The sequence below is a fragment of the Silurus aristotelis genome, assembly GCF_946808225.1.
Source record: "Silurus aristotelis genome assembly, chromosome: 18".
NCBI classification, from domain to species: domain Eukaryota; kingdom Metazoa; phylum Chordata; class Actinopteri; order Siluriformes; family Siluridae; genus Silurus; species Silurus aristotelis.
The window spans coordinates 20,354,842-20,371,744 of record NC_139591.1 but is presented as its reverse complement, the minus strand read 5'-3'; the positions used below and the strand labels follow the sequence as shown (position 1 = coordinate 20,371,744).

At 37.6% G+C, this 16,903-nt stretch overlaps 2 protein-coding genes and 1 long non-coding RNA gene across 7 annotated transcripts in view; 1 reads left to right on the top strand and 2 right to left on the bottom strand.

Annotated features, from left to right (window-relative positions):
* The window catches only part of pstpip2 (proline-serine-threonine phosphatase interacting protein 2), a 37,977-nt gene extending 35,276 nt beyond the window's left edge, over positions 1–2,701 (bottom strand). For all 4 annotated transcript variants that reach the window (XR_014537877.1, XR_014537878.1, XR_014537879.1 and 1 more), the window contains exon 1: positions 2,518–2,701. Coding sequence is in view for 1 of the 4 variants with exons in the window: in XM_083568838.1 (XP_083424964.1) it covers positions 2,518–2,550 (33 nt within the window). In the remaining 3 variants the exon portion in view is untranslated. The remainder of the gene's footprint in view (positions 1–2,517) is intronic.
* A 948-nt stretch (positions 2,702–3,649) lies between these two features.
* On the bottom strand, positions 3,650–8,977 carry sub1a (SUB1 regulator of transcription a). 2 transcript variants are annotated; one of them, XM_083567708.1, is made up of 5 exons: positions 8,847–8,977; positions 7,759–7,828; positions 7,520–7,645; positions 6,448–6,556; positions 3,650–3,985 (listed from the first exon to the last, which is right to left on the bottom strand). In XM_083567708.1, the coding sequence occupies exons 2-5, from the start codon at positions 7,825–7,827 to the stop codon at positions 3,906–3,908; spliced, it is 384 nt and encodes a 127-aa protein (XP_083423834.1). In that variant the 5' UTR covers position 7,828; positions 8,847–8,977; the 3' UTR covers positions 3,650–3,905. The 2 variants fall into 2 exon arrangements, with proteins under 2 accessions (XP_083423834.1, XP_083423835.1); XM_083567709.1 differs by having other exon boundaries at positions 8,851–8,973.
* Positions 8,978–14,830: 5,853 nt separating this feature from the next.
* LOC310740747 lies at positions 14,831–16,903 on the top strand. The gene is made up of 2 exons (XR_014537719.1): positions 14,831–14,969; positions 16,649–16,903. It is a non-coding gene; the product is annotated as an uncharacterized lncRNA (long non-coding RNA).

The window sequence follows — 16,903 nt, the reverse complement described above, 5'->3', positions numbered from 1 at the left end:
AATGGAAAAACTTCAGTAAAGTACAGATACGTGAAAAAGCTACTTAAGTACAGTAACGAATTACATTGACTTTGTTACCGTCCACCACTGCATATATGCGAAGGAGAAAAGGTGCAAAAATGCCACTGACATCAATTTCTAATTTAACATTCAACATAAGATTGTTTTGTTTTATATATAAGCAGAAAAAACCTCAATGAGTCTGATTTTGTCACCACGGCAGATGAAGCTCAATAAGAACCAGCGTTATGTCTGGCATTCGGGGACCCTGATATTATAAGCATATGTCTGTATTGCTTATAGACTGAATAGCAGTATTTGGTAATAAATTCTGCTATTAGGATTATTTCTATGCAGCACAGTTTTTAGTCACAAGCAAACTATGCGGTCGCCTAGAGCGCCACCAGCTGGTAGGGGCCCACTGAGTGCCTCCTGCCCCGCCGAATTAAATAATTCACCTGTTTTTCTGCTGAAGTTTAATATACAGTATATTTAATTTAATATAATTAATTGAAGACTGCAAATTATTTGTGTGTGGTATGGGGGCGGAGCATTGTATTAAAAGGGCGGAGCTATTGGTAGGGGGGTCAGTGAGGGAAATAGAAATTTCCCTATGGGTATGAAAAGGTTCTCTGTATCTACGTTTTCATTGTACTGTAAGTTTCACTGGAGTAGGAAATGTTAAAAAATTAATTGGTAAACTGATTCATGTTTTTTTTCCTTTTTTATTCATGAGTGAAAAGAAACCGATTTGAATTTGAATATAAACCAGTTCGGTACAACGTATTTATATTTACAGCAGATTTGGCAGATGCCCTGATCGAAAGCGAATGAACAATGATCTCATTCATACAAATTGAGGATTTACACAGTTGAGGGTTAAGGGCTGTGCTTCAGGGCCCCTGCGGTGGCCCTGACTTGTGACCTGGTGGTGCTGGGATTTAAACTCAACTATAAATCCAACAGCTTTACCAAAAGGGTCTCTAATGTTGCCATCTCACAGGGTATGAGGGCTTAGCCTGGTGGTGCTGCGATGGGAACCCAGGACCTGCTAAACCAATGTTTGACATATTAACCACTGAGCTACCATTGGCCAAAAACAACATTTACTTTAAGCCCCTGGCCCTCAACCAAGTCAAGATTTGTCCCTTTTTAGGAAAAATTTTGGACACCTCTGTCCTAAAATAAACAGCAAAACTATGTGAAGTACCCAAGACAATTTAGAACAATCTCAACTCAGTGGAAGCCTGAAGATCTGACTTCTTACAGGAGCTCGAGTTTCTGTCTATCTGATGTTGTCATTGTCCAGGGGAGTATCTGTCATTTCCACACCCAGACATAATCATAGCCTCCAGCCATAAACTAGATTTAGGTATATGACAAAATGACAGTATGGAAGGTATGAACAACTTTCTACCAGAGTTCAAAAGTCAGTGAGAGACAATGAACATTCCTGCATATGTAACAGAATCACATTAATAATATGATCTACTTTTATAATCTACCTTGAAAAAAGGATCACAATAATAATATGATCTACTTTTATGATCTACTTTCAAAAAAGAATCAAAATAATAATATGATCTACTTTTATGATCTACTTTGAAAAAGGATCACAATAATATGATCTACTTTTATTATCTACCTTGAAAAAAGGATCACAATAATAATATGATCTACTTTCAAAAAATAATCACAACAATAATATGATCTACTTTTATGATCTACTTTAAAAAAGGATCACAATAATATGATCTACTTTTATGATCTACTCTGAAAAAATGATCACAATAATATGATCTACTTTCAAGAAAGGATCACAATAATAATAATAATAATAATATGATCTACTTTTATGATCTACTTTCAAAAAAGGATCACAACAATAATATGATCTACTTTTATGATCTAATTTGAAAAAGGATCACAATAATATGATCTACTTTTATTATCTACTTTGAAAAAAAGATCACAATAATATGATCTACTTTCAAGAAAGGATCACAATAATAATAATAATAATATGATCTACTTTTATGATCTACTTTCAAAAAAGGATCACAACAATAATATGATCTACTTTTATGATCTACTTTCAAAAAAGGATCACAATAATATGATCTACTTTTATTATCTACTTTGAAAAAAAGATCACAATAATAATATGATCTACTTTCAAAAAAGGATCACAACAATAATATGATCTACTTTTATGATCTATTTTCAAATATGATCACACTTTGTTTTGAAAAGGTTGTTAGACTGGATTTGTATAAAGATCTGATCTGTATCAATTGTACCAATCGTGGCAACATTTCCCTTTAAGGAAACTTTGACCATTCTTGTGCGAAAAAAAAAACGATCAAATTGAGGAAGTTGGAAAGAGAAAATAAATAAAATAAAAAATGTTTATTTCTATTGGCTGCTGGATGCAAAAGGTTGATTAAAGTAGACCCCATGGAGAAGTCAGCAGACTTCATTTCGCACCAGATCTCTTATGGTACACCGGATACTCACCCAGAAGTTGTCCTTAAAGTGCAGCTCTCTCATGGTGATGATGATCCGAACTCCTAAATGGGAACTGCTGCAGAATGTTCACGTCGTTATTAAGCAGCACAGCGCCGGAGGAAGCGCCGCAGGACGCGTCTTAATACGACAACAGGCTCCTACTTCCTCCTCGCAGCGCGGTGCGGCGCGGTCACGGCTCCGAACTCGATCGCAAGCGCGTGCACCAGTGGAGCTGCGCCGTTATTATTACGTCACAACACGTGAACCCGAAACATAAAAAACATAATCATGTAACCTGGTGTGTGTGAAATATTATTGTTATAAATATTATTATTAAACAAACAGGTTGCTTGTGTATAATAATAATAATAATAATAATAATAAATAAAATAATTTGGTGAATTTGCGCCACTGCGTGTGTGTGTGTGTGTTGCCGAATTGTTTTCAGAGGAAAGTAACAACAGTTGATTTGGAGAAGCGGTTATCTGTGATTGGTTGGTTGAACAATGGTGACATGTGATCGATCATCGTGAACAAGTGATCAGTAAGTGATTGGTTACAGGAACAATTGTGATCCGTGTTCGATTATTGGGAACAGTAGCGAACATTGATTGGATGTTGAGAACAATAAGGATCAGTGATTGGTTGTTGGAACAATGGAAATAAGTCATTGTTTTTTTTCCTTGGGAACAATTGTGATCAGTGATCACAACTTGATCGCAAACTGTGATGTGAGCTGGAGATCGAACTAAAAGTGTGCAGGATGAAAATTATTAGTGTACAGATAAAGCAAAATAATCACACAGCGGGTTAATACTTTAAATATTTACGCATACAAAAAGCTTTTTGTTTCAAACAATTTCTGCAGCTTCTCTAGTAATAAATCGGAGACGGCTGTAGATCGAATAAACTCCCACTCTATGTTATCGATTATTTTCAACTACAAAGTGTTTCATTTCTATATATTTTAATTATATATAATTATAGTAACATACATATACTTGCTAAATAAGCGTTTTAAATTAAGACGCACCCCATAAAGATGAACACTTTTTTTTTTACTCTTCCGCCATCTTGTGGTTAAACTCGAACATTTCTTCAGAAATAAAACCATTTTAATTCAATTCCGTGAAACAATTCATTCATAAAAATCGTCTTTATTGTAAAAAAAAAAATTTTGAGCACAAGTTAAACCCATACTCACCAAAGACAACGTGAACTCTTTCAGTTGCTTTGTCAGTAGAATAAAAACACAACGAACTAGAAAAATACGACAACGGTTACTCTAAAACCTAACTGGAAAATGGTCACACTACAGGATTGTTTAATTGAACCTAAAAAAAAAAGAATGTGAAATCCAGATGGAGGAATGAAGCAGACGGGTCCGTGAGCAGGCTTTATATTCTCCTCAAGGCATCGTCGATGTCATCGATCTGCTCTTTCAGCTGGTTCCACTGCTCCGGGTTCAGAGAAATCCCTGAAAACGAGAGAAAAGTCAATCAAAAACGTGGACATACTTTAGAGGAGTCAATGTGCAGCTTTTATAGCAGTACAGATTTACGGTCCTTTAAAAAATAGCAACATACAGCAATTACTGTCGAAATAACTGCCAACAAAAGTGAGTACACAGCAATAACTGCTGTACGCAGTGTAACTTCGCAAAGCCACACGTCCTGTTCATCATGTTCATGTTTTCTCTGCTTTTACAAAACCATACAAATTTGTATTAGAGCAGTATTTGTATCTTGTATTAGAGCAGCATGTGTGGCAAAACCCTGGTGAGAAGTACAAAGAAAAGTGTGTCTTGCCTACAGTACTGGTGGTGGCAGCATCATGGTCTGGGGCTGCACGAGTGCTGCTGGTACTGGGGAGCTGTGGTTCATTGAGGGAAACATTGATTCCAACATGCCCTGCATTTAGAAACTGGGCCGAACAGCAGTTTACCAGCATAATAATGACCCCAAACACACTGCCTTGCTGAGGAAGGTGAAGGTGATGGAGTGGCCAAGTATTCTCCAGACCTGAAGCCTATTGAGCACCTGTAGGGCATCCTCAAGCAGAAGTTGGAGAAGTGCAATGCGTCCAACATCCAGCAGCTCCGTGATGTCATTATGGAGGAGTGGAAGAGGATCCCAGCATTAATTCCAGGATTCAGGCAGTGATCGAGAACACTGGTGCTCACACAAAAACTTTCTAAGCAGTTTTGACATGTTGACTTAGGGTGTACTCACTTTTGTTGCGAGTTATTTAGACGATAATGGCTGCATGTGGAGTTATTTTCAGACGAGGGTAAATCTGTACTGTTATAAAAACGGCACACTAAAATATATACAATTTCCATTTCCATAGTCTTGTCCCTTGAGAACCTAATAAAAGTGGTGCTGAAATTTTAGGGGTGCACTCACTTTTGAGAGATACTACATATGTATGTGAAAAGTGTGGAAATCCCTCGTCTTTAATGGGTTTTGAGACACATGAATGTTCCTTTTGATTCTATGCAACAAACCAGATGAAAAGTAAAAACATACAAGAACTTGACAGTGAAGGACAGGAAGAAGGTTCTGTCTCGAACAGAAGAACTTCTGTAGGACGGAGAACAGGAGAGATGATGTTAGCAGACTGCCTCAAGGTTTAATGGTTTGCTTCGGAGCAGGGAAGATTGGAGACTTATTCCGGGTGAAAGGAACCAACATGGCAACCATTCAATACTTGCAATTTCTCCTGGACTGCGGCTCACTGGAACTGACTTCGCCATGCAACAAGACAATGAGCATAAAAACGAGGAACTTGCACTTGACTCTTAAAAACCGTAAAACACTACACGTGTCCAAACTTTTCACAGGCATTGTATGTGGCAAGGAAAAAAAAACTCTCACATTAATTCATACTTTACCTTGTTCACAGAGAACGGCTTTGATTAGAAAGAGATTTTATCTGGAATTTTATGCTCTATGACTTTGATTATGCTATAAACATGTCGGAAGCACGTTTCCATTTGTCGTGACGGCGTGCGCGTTTGCATACAGGGTCACTCGGATTTCCATAATATTTACCTATTCGAAAGGAACAGTCCATATCTGAATGCTCAGGATGGTCTGTTCCACTTTTTGAATTTATGGTTCGCCTTGATATCATTTAAATATTATTATTTGAAGTTGGAAATAAACACAAAGTCTTACAAGTTTGCAAACTATTTAGTTTGGATGGTGCAACTTTGCTCTCTTAAATGTCCCACTATAAACCCAATTCAACATCTTGGGATGAACTGGAACGCTGACTGCACCCCAGGCCTCCTCACCTCACCTCCACCAGTACCTGACTTTAATAACACCCTCGTGGCTGAATGAATCTCCACACATCCTGGTGAAACATCTACCCGGAAGAGTTACTATTACAGCAAATTGGACTAATCTTATGGTCAGGTGTCTGAACGTTTGTCTATGGTGTGTATATACTTCAAAAATTGTAAACAATTTCTACAAGAAATTAACATCTTACTAGGCAATTCCTAGTTTTTTTTTAAGACTTTAAAAGTATTTAAAAATATATTTGTAATATTTGTTGGGCTCAACTTCAAGTTATAATCAGCTCATCTGCTGATTACATGGTAACCATATATACATTTTTTCTATCTTTTTTGCATAAATATAAAGCCGAAACCACAACGCATTAAAAGATTAAATTATTCCCTGTAGTATTTAATACTGTTTTGATTAGTGAAAGCATTAAAAACATGGAGATAAGCACCATCACAACACGACTCAAATCCAGACACGTATCCTGACCCTCGTCTTGCTTCAGTTTATAATCTCTTCCGGGAATAAACATACTAACCTCGTTAATCAGGTATTTATTATACTGTAATCACACACACTCCAGTCACTGAAACAGGGGTGTAAATCTGTCAGAGCTCTCCGTGACGAGGGAGGCGTTCCTTACCTTTCTTTCCCGGTTTTATTTCGCCTTCCGGGTCCGTCCAGTACTCGCGGATATCGATGAGGACTTTCCCTTTGAACTCGCGCACGCTCACGTACCTCATCTTCCCTATCTTAGAAAAGACATGAGCAGAAGCAGAGGTGAAAAAACTCACAAGTACAAGAGAATCTAGACAGCAATGTTCTGGCTGTTAAGGAACCCAATTAACTTAATAAAGTGGTAATTATAATGTAAGAACACACGGTCAAACAAAGCTGCATAAAAGTAAAAGAAAAAAAGGTAAATGGGATTTTTTACTTCTTACATGTACATTACAGCACAGTGAAATTCAAAAGTGTCCAATCTTTTCAAATCAAAGACTTTTGAAGACCTTTTTAAGACTATTAAGAGTAAATTTAAAGCCTTTATCACATCAAAAACACACAAATACGTTGTTGGCAACTGGCCTTAACTAAGCCTTAAATTCATTGTTTTTTTCAAGCCGAATATCGCTAAACTTGCACTTTCCCATAGCTGAAAATTAAAATAAGTTTTACGTTTAATACAACCCGTGAGATTCACGGCAATAACAGAAATCTGATTGGCTGTTGCTCTTATTTATAGTCAGAATGCTGCGGAAGGATTTCAATGAGCATTAGAGGCATGGACAAATTATTCAGTGAATTTAAGTGTATAAAAAATTTAGATTTTTTTAATTTGAGCTTTTTTTTTTTTTTTTTTTTTTTTTTAGACTTTAAGACCCAGCAGAAACCCTCCCAATCAAGCAGGGGTCACAACTGAGTCCGTCGGTTTCATTTTCCTGCTGTTCAACAGTATTATATTGGCATGGGAAAAAAAAAGTCATTCACACTGTCCCTTTGTCCATAAGATTTGACACCCCTGTCCTACATCGATGACATTCGACAGACCCCTTTATTCAGAGCGACTTAACCTGAGTAGCTGAGGGTCTTGCACAAGGGCCAGGTCAACTTAGCAGTCCTGGGATCTGAACTCTGACTTTCCAATCAGAATGCTGAATTTCTAAACACTCCCGATTCTAGTAATTGCGTGTCGGAGTTTATTAATCACAGCTGACCTGGAACATGTTATCTTTTTTATTGCTGCTGCCTCCGCCGCTCTTAGACGCGCTGGACGTCTTTGAAGACTCGCCGCTTTTCTGCTTCTTTGCCGGTTTCTCCGTCATCTGCTTCTTCAGCTTGGGCTGGCGAGGCAAAATTAAGAAAACATTGACAGTTAAAGAATTATAAAAATAAAGCCATGCTTAATCGCCTCGTCTTTTTTGTTTTCGTGATTTGCTGATCAGAATTGCCGTACCTTCGTGTCAGCTTCACTATCTGAATCACTGCTGGATGTTGATGACAGCACTTCCTTTGATTTCGGCATCCTGGGGACACAATGCAATGTATTAATACACAATGTAAAGCGTTTACACACACTGACACCTGGGCAAAGTGATATAAAAACAGCATTTACAATAAAAACATTCTATAAATAATATGATTATATCAGTGTAATTCATTCTTTCTCACATCTTTTGGCTGAGCCCAATCACCCGGATGTTTAGTCTTTGTACTGATCAGCTGATTTTAACTTTCATTAGAAATATATATATATATATATATATATATATATATATATATATATATATATATATATATATATATATTTTTTTTTTTTTTTTTTTTGATAATTTCTTGTATTGTGTTTATCTTTAGAGTGAAACGGGAAAGAAATTTGCTCTTAATCAGGATATGAAAATGAACTGAAACACATCAGCGGGGAATCAGAGAGCGCGCATGCGCACATGGGCGGCTACCTGATTATACGTCACACACTTAATTAATAGCACAGTTTCAAATGTTTTCTACTAATTATTTACTTAGAACGAGGATAATACATTTTGTTTTTATTTTTTTGCAAACCCGGACCCCTGAACCCCAAACATATGACATATGGCGTCCCAATAAACACCGCCTCTCGGCCTAGCTAGCATTAGCGTTAGCACATCGGCAAACTAAGGCGCTAAACCTATTTTGTCCATTCAGTCAATGTGTTCTTTGTAACATCATTTTATTTTAGACAGTTGAAAATCGCTTTAACGAGACAAAAAAAATCTATTAAATACAAATCTAGCGAAATACAGCCAAGAAAGATGCGCATGCGCAGCATCATTAATAGTAGCCCGGACTTTGCAGGTTACAGTCAGGGATGGTGAGATACCCGGATGAGACGGCGAACTCTGATTGGCTGAACGGCCCCGCGTTATATGTAGTGCGCGGAAATAAGAGTACAAAAAAAGAAACGGTTTGGGGAAAATTAATTAATAAATAAACAAAACCCTGCATATCGTTATTCACGTCGGTTCGCTTTTCGGTTTGCATCATCATTTTGGACACACTCACGCGCCTGGTGAAGAAATTCCGAGTTAAACCGTCGGTCGTGTTGAACGTAAGAGCTCCCGGTGCAAACGGCGGTTTCTGCAAATGAATCCAAAATGGCGGCCTGCTAGACAGAATAGTACACTACGCAGCGCGTAATGGCCATTTTCCCCGTGCCCTATGTAGTGCACTTGCACAGACAGAAGGCGCTGATTTGGGATCATGCCCAACTGTGAACCGAGACAGCTATTTCTACATGGCAGTATGGGGAAAACGATTCAGGAGTCGAGTCCTCGAGTCTGAGCTTGATTCAATTTGGGAAGAAAAAGAAATTTGTGCATATCAGAAACAAAAACAAAGCTTGTATGACTTCGTATTTCACTTAATTTCATAATCAATTATACTTATGCAAATGCTTTCCTGTTTCCACACCTAAATGATTACAATCTGACCTATATTCAAAATGAGTCACATGGTTTCTGTCACAGATCTTATACTTTTATATATATATATATATATATATATATATATATATATATATATATATATATATATATATATATATATATATATATATATATTATAGTTTATTATAATATATAAGTTTATTATTGTGTAGACATTTTGGTGTATGTAAACTCAGTTTGTGCAAATCTATAAAATTTTAGAAGGTCCACAAAATAGTTTCACTACACATTGCGCACGTGACATATATATATATATATATATATATATATATATATATATATATATATATATATATATATATATATATTATATAATAAAATGGGATTCGAATGAGTAATCCAGAGTGAGAAAACCCGTTTATTACACAAGACGTTAACCTGTTATTCAGTTGTTAATCTGTGTAACATTACGCAACAACTAAAAATTAGGCCCGTAGACCAAATGACTCACCACAAATACTGTTCAGTATGCAGCGCCGAACTTTTTATCTGTATTGATTAAGGAATAAACCATGGTTTTCTACTTTAAAAGAAAACCGAATAATCTAGCCTTTACCAAAAGGAATTCCTACCAATCACATCCATTTCCAGAGGAATTCTGACCAATCCAACCTACTCCCAGAGCAATGTAGACCAATCTTGCATTTACCTAAAGGAATTTCTACCAATCACATCCAGTTCCAGAAGAATTCTGCCCAATCCAACCTACTCCCAAAGGAATTCTGACCAATCTTGTCTTCACCCAAAGGAACTCCTACCAAATTCCATTCATCCCCAGAAGAATTCTGAACAATCTGTCTTGCTTCCGAAGAAAAATGTCTGTCAATCACACCTATTCCCATAGGAATAAAATACAAATAAAATAAGATAAAAAGCAACATAATATTAAATAACTGTAACTTATAAACAAACAATATTAAAAGATGATGCTACATAAAGAAAGTGCAATTGCTAATTCAAAAAGAAAGAAAAGAATAAGAATTAAATGTGCAAATTGGCGTACAGTAGGAACAATTTCCTGATTTTCTATGATTGACAGGACATGATTGACAGGACAGTTTGTTCAGTGACCTCATGTCCATCGCTGTCTCCAATCTGTCCAGTTTGTGTCCGATTATGTATTCAGCCTAGTGGATGATTATATTTATCTTGCCTGCCTCCCTGGCACTGATGCTGCTCCCCCAGCAGACCACAGCAGTATAAAGGCCACTACCACAACAAACTGATACAAATTTCCAGTATCCTTCTGCAAAAATCTGAGCTTCTTCAGAAAATATAGTCTGCTCAACCCCTTCTTATACACAGTGTTGGTGTTGGTCCTCCAGTCCGATCTGTTGTTTAAGTAAACACCCAAGTACTTGTAGTTGTAACGGGTTCAATCACAGTTTTATCCTTCTTAAAGTCCACTACCATCTCCTTGGTTTTCACATTTTTCAGGAGCAGAGGGTTCCTGTTGCACCACTACACAAAGCTGTCCAGACGTCCCATGTACTCTGACTCCCCTTCCACTCCAGTGCAGAGTCATCACAGAACTTCTGCAGGTGGCAGGAGTTGTACTGGGAATCTGAGGTGTACAGAGTGAACATGAATGGAAGAAGGACAGTCCCCTGAAGTGCTTCTGTATAACTGACCACCATATTCGCCAAGGAATTCCCTAACCTTACAAACTGGGGCCTATCTAACAGATAGTCAGCTATCCAGGACTCAGTGGACGTGCTGACACCCACCCTGAGCAGTTTCTCACTCAGTAGAAATGGATGTATTGTATAAAATGCAATGGCAATACCTGACAACTGACAATACCACTGCATCCATCCAAGAAAGAGTGAGCATGCTGCAACAGGTAGATGACTGCATCATCCACGTCCACACACAAACACAAAAACCATTTCATTTCCACAGACCTGTGCAGAGTCAGTTGTTAATTCTTTAACTTTCAAGCGTGTTTTGTCGTATGAACCTCGGTACACTCAAGAACCTTTAGGAACAAATCTTTAAAAGCATCCCCTAAGAAAACATGCTTCGCAGAAATAAGCAGAGGGAACGCAAAGTTCTCACAACCTGTACAAGCCGTCATAATGAGAAGCTGTGTTTATGAACAGACCACATCATTTCCATATAAACACGCATCAACATGCCGGTGGATGTGAACTTTTTCAGGACAGAGTGTAAAGTTCGTATCTCTACAAGAGATAAGCACACTTTCTAGATAAGGCCATGATTCATATTGTGGAAAATATAAGAAACGCACTTTTTTCCTGAAACCTGATGTTTGTGTTTGTGAATTTTCCTTTAGGAGGAATAAAGTGATCTATCCATCTACTTCCTATCTACTACCAAACAAAAATGTCTTCATGTCTTCAGAAAACATCCTTCAACATGGGACACATTAACATGTTAAGTCAATTTATTGAAAATGAAATTGGTTTACTGAGGGTCATGTATTACCAGGGAAGCAGATGCAAGTACAAAAAACATTAAATAAGTACACAAAACAAAATAATCAAAGATCAAAATCTGAAACTGGGAACTACAAGTACAAAACGGGAACTGAACAAAAACCATGGAGAGACAAACATCTGATTGGCATCTCGATGTGTAGCCAATTCACCTCCGATTCACTGCTATTACCATTCAGTGCGATCCGGTTTTGACTTGATTTGACACAATTATGATTTTATACAATACGATGCAATGGCAAAATATGATGCTCTGCAATATGGTGCAGATAGGTTTTTTTTCTTTGGTTCAGACAGACAGCAAATCATTGATTTACTTAAGTGCTTTCTGTCTTCTAAGAATAAGAAAAAATAAAGGTGAAATAAAACCAGACGTTCTTTTCTCTTTTCTTTTCTTGTCTCCAGGAAGTTACAGCTCTACCTCTGCCATGTTTATCTGTATTCTATGTGACTATCAGGACACGCCTCGGCCGCCGTAGCGTTGCGATACGTCATGTTCACGTAGCAGCAGCGCTGCTGAGCGAACGTGCTCGAGAAACAGTTTAGCGAGGAGGAATCGATCCACAGAGAAAATATCGGTCACAAATTATTAATCACATTATAAATAATAAAAGTATAGCGCATTTACTAATAATTATATATAAATAAATAAAAAAATTTTACTAATGAAAATATGTTAAAAAACGGTGCAACATGATACAAATGTCAACATGTGATGAAGATCATAACCATAGTCCTGATAGTGTGGGACAGGGTAGTGATAGTTTATTGGATGGTGCTGTATTATATGTAAAAATTGATGTGCAGATTTTTCCCAGAGCCTCATCTTGGCAGTTCAGTGACCTATGAGACAATGAATTGTATGGTGTCGATGCTGTTATCAACATGAAAGCTTCATTTTTGGATGATGATCTGTTTGAGCAGAGTGTACAGATGTTAAAAAGGTGAAACAGCTGGGCGGACTAAAGGACTAAAGCATTGATTAAAACACGTTTGTCCCACTTACAGGTTCTCATATATCATATATTGTAATATTGTAATAAGGACAGTATTACATAGTTAGCAATCAAAAATGTCTGTATATTGATTGATCTAATCGTATTTCAAAGTAAGAAATGCTGATTTGGTTATTGCTGAGGCTTGGAGCAGCCATGCTGGTTTGACTCCTCTTTCCCAACATGGAGTTGAAAACCCAAGAACAAGAAATTCCGAGTCGATTGAGCATTTTTCAGTGTTCCCTAACACAATTTACAAGCTTTACAAGTCCCACTGTATCTCCATCAACAGGTAGTTAAACTGCACTGTGGGTATAAAGACGTCTATATAGAATTTGATTATAAAACCAAAGATCACATGTAAAGTATAATGATTTATCATTCAGGGCAGGTTTTTATTTCTAGTAAGCACTTGGAAACGATTTTACTTTCAATCTCTCTCTATATCCTTTTATAATCAGAAACACATTGAGGAAGAGAAGAAGGGAAACTGGAAGGTACGAGTCATAATGAGCACTAACACTTTGCTGTCAGTTAATGACGTTCAAGAAAATGTTTGGAGAGCGGACTGTGGACAGTGTAGTGATGTGGACTGTGTGCAGATGTGGTTTATTAAATGTCTCCTGTGACGACACTGTTTATGTTTGGCCACCATGATTTATATAACATTTACATTTCTATCCTGTTACATTGTGTGTATGTAAGCAGATTTAAAAAAGGTCTCTCAGGGCAATTTGTTTGTCTGTTGTCCTGTTTTGTATTTAGGTAAAAAAAAAAAACGAAATACAGATGGTTTTTCAATCTTACGCTGACAATAGTGATACAACAAAAAATGTAACAATATTTTACTCCGCCCTCCACTTGCGAACCCGCACTCGACCTATCGCCTGCTGAAACATACATATATACTTTATAGTTTATACAATACGGTACTAAAATTGCTCTGTTGCGCTAAACTATGTACTTTAATTTGTTAAATTATTAACAAATTACAGTATAATACCGCTTGCTGATCATTCTTCAAGACTCCTGCGTAGACCAGGCGTAGTCTCGACTTTATTTGTAAGTTATGTCGAGGTCATCGGAACTCATCTCTATCGTAAATCAGGTACTACCTGTGTACACTTTACTTCCAAGATTCTCTACCTGAGTAGATCTGACTGAATCGTTTCCTCCTCACACGTCATGTCCTATTAGAATGACTGCTTTGATAGCATTCCATGGAAAAAGTGTGGATTCTGCCTTCTAATATTTCATTAACAATAAGGTTAGGGATGTAGCTTTAAAATTCTTCATCTCTTCCCTCCTACCAAGCTTTATTTTCAAAACGTTGATCCTTAATGTTTATTCTGTGGAGCAGGTAACTCAGGGGTTAAGGTATTGGACTTTGGATCGAAAGGTCATGGGTTCAAATACCAGCACCACCAAGCTGCAACTGCTGGGCCCTTGAGCAACTCTTAACCTGCTCAGTCAAAAGTCAGTCTGGATTAAAAAAAAAAAGAAATAAATATAAATACCCCAAAGAGTGTATGGTAGCATAATGGGCGAGGTGGCAGCTAAGTGGTTATGGCATTGGACTTTGGATCCGAGCTGCCATTCGTGGGCCCCTGAGCAAGGCCCTTAACCCCATAGCTGCTCATTTGTATACCGTAAATGTAAAATTAATTACATTAGATTTAACATTGTGGAAGGTACATGTACAGAGAAAATGAAATGCAGCTAGCATCTAAGCAGAAGTGCCTAAGTGGCCTATTTATTTAGTGTATGAGCTCCATATATACATGGATGAGGTGATAAATGGAGTTGAGGATGAATCTGTTCTTTCTTTTTGGAAGCTTTGTTGTGAAAGCACTTCTGCATATTCGAGCTTTAATGTGTCATACAAAGAGGTTCTATTGGGTTCTGCTTGAGTGACGTAGCGGGGAAACTCCACAGGCAACTCCACACAAACACTACTTCTGTGAACACTATCCTGTTCATTTCCTATACATGGACACTACTTAGGGTCACTACCTTCATGTCTGCTGTTCCTGTACTCTAACTTGTACACTATATGTTCCTCGTTCTGGCGTTTAAAACGCAGCCTCGATAAATTTAGCGTGTAGTTATAAAGGTCTAGAGGCGGAACTGAACTCCGGGAGTTGTTGGTTTTCTTCGGCGAGGATACCTGTCGCTTCTTTCGGGCTTTTTCCTCGACACAAACACTCCAGAAAATGGCGAATAAAGGTAAACAGATTGTACTTAAACACCGGTTTTTAATGGCGGTATTTGTTATTTTAGGAGCTGCTTTTGTTCTTCAGGACTTTAATGATGGTGGTGTGAGAACTGCTGCTTTCTACCTTCTTTAACTTGTTGTTGTTGTTGTTGTTGTTGTTGTTGTTGTTGTTGTTTATGTTATTGGTAAAAATAAAAATTTGTTGGTTGGTATTTAATACATACAAATATATAAAGGTTGTTGAGGGTTTGTTTTTTTTTTTCTTCCGTTCATCAAAACAAACAAAACCGAACTGAACCGAACCGAAAGGCCAAACTGTAATTGCGTTTCCAATAACAACTTTTATTAAACCTGTTTTTATACAATTTAGATATTTTGAGGCTGAAAAACAGAATGAAAGACGGAAAAGGAAAGGAAGGATCGATACTGTAGAGAGAGAGAGAGAGAGAGAGAGAGAGAGAGAGAGAGAGAGTAAAGAAGGAATGAAAGAAAAGACAGATAGAAAGAATGATGGAAATGAAGAAAGTAAATAGTAAGGAAGGACAGAATGTAAGAGACAGATTGAAGAATTTTAAAGAAAGATGGGAAGAACAGACAGACGGATTGAAGCAAGTAAATGAAGAAATGAAAGAGAAACAGTCGGAAGAAGAAAAAAAAAAAAAGATAGACACCCGGATAGAAAGAAAGAAGGAAGGAAAGACAGTTAGAAACTATGACAAACGGATTGAAGAAAGGAAGAATATATAGATAGATAAATAGACAGATAGATAGATCGATAGATAGATAGATCGATAGATAGATAGATAGATAGATAGATAGATAGATAGATAGATAGACAGACAGACAGCATGAGAAGAATAAGAGTAGTATAGAAAGAATGAAGGGACGAAAGAAAAAGACAGATAGAAAGATAAAGGAAAGGAGGACAGAAGGGGTGACAGGTAGACAGTTACTGGTAGAAATGATTCAGAGTTCTGAAGAAATTTGGAGTGTGTGAAAGTGTTCACATTTAAGCGTTCAAAACCTCAAAAAAACCATCTCACACACACACACACACACACACACACACACACACACACACACACACACACACACACACACACACTGTAACCCAAGCCCAAAGCCTGGTGCAGTGAGGGGACAAACTTGCCATGATTTGTTAGTCTTTTAAATTCCTTTTTATGTGATGGAGTTCACGTGTGTCCTCTATAAATAGGGGTGATGATGATGATGATGATGATGCATTTCATGGTAAAGTGAATGTGTGTGGTTTTGTGCTAGTTAAGTGGTTATGGCATTGCACTATGGATCTGAAGGTTGTGAGTTTAAATCCCACTCACACAACAATCTGCTATGTCTGGGCCCCTGAGCAAGGCCCTTAAACCCATAGCTGCTTAGCTGTATGAGTGAGACTGAGATGAATGTAGGTACCAAATGCAGTAAATGTTAAATATAAATAAATGGCGCCTTGTGATTCAGGGTGTGTCCCTGCCTAGGGCCAGAGTTTCCCCTCAATCCAGCATGATAACATAACGATAAAGCAGTTCCTGGCAGACGAATGAATAAACGAACGAGGGAACAATCTGTTTTAACCAATGAATGAAACCAACTGACATATCAACCAGAACTTGTGTTCTAGATGACAGGATTATTATCCTCTTTGACTCTCTTTTTTTCCCCCTCTTTTCAGAGCAGTCCGTTGTGACCGAATGCGCGCTCCAGTTGCGAACGCTCGGAGATCTGATCTACTGGAAATACGTGCTGCTGGAGTTCCTGGCGAGAACTTTGCAGGCAGCCAACGACGACGCTGCAGGAGGGACGTAAATCCCTAAACGAGAACATGAAGATTCGAATTAAGAAGTGGTCACTTAAGGCCGGAGCAGGAATGGCTGCTCGTTTCCTGCTTCCATCAGCAAAAAAAATTAAAAATAGAAGAAGAAAAAAA

Coding starts and splice junctions, on each gene's coding strand:
- sub1a (XM_083567708.1), bottom strand. CDS start 7,827: ATGCCGAAATCAAAGGAAGTGCTGTCATCAACATCCAGCAGTGATTCA. Junction 7,646..7,758: donor ATAGTGAAGCTGACACGAAG/GTACGGCAATTC, acceptor TTGCCTCGCCAG/CCCAAGCTGAAGAAGCAGAT. Junction 6,557..7,519: donor AAAAAGATAACATGTTCCAG/GTCAGCTGTGAT, acceptor GTCTTTTCTAAG/ATAGGGAAGATGAGGTACGT.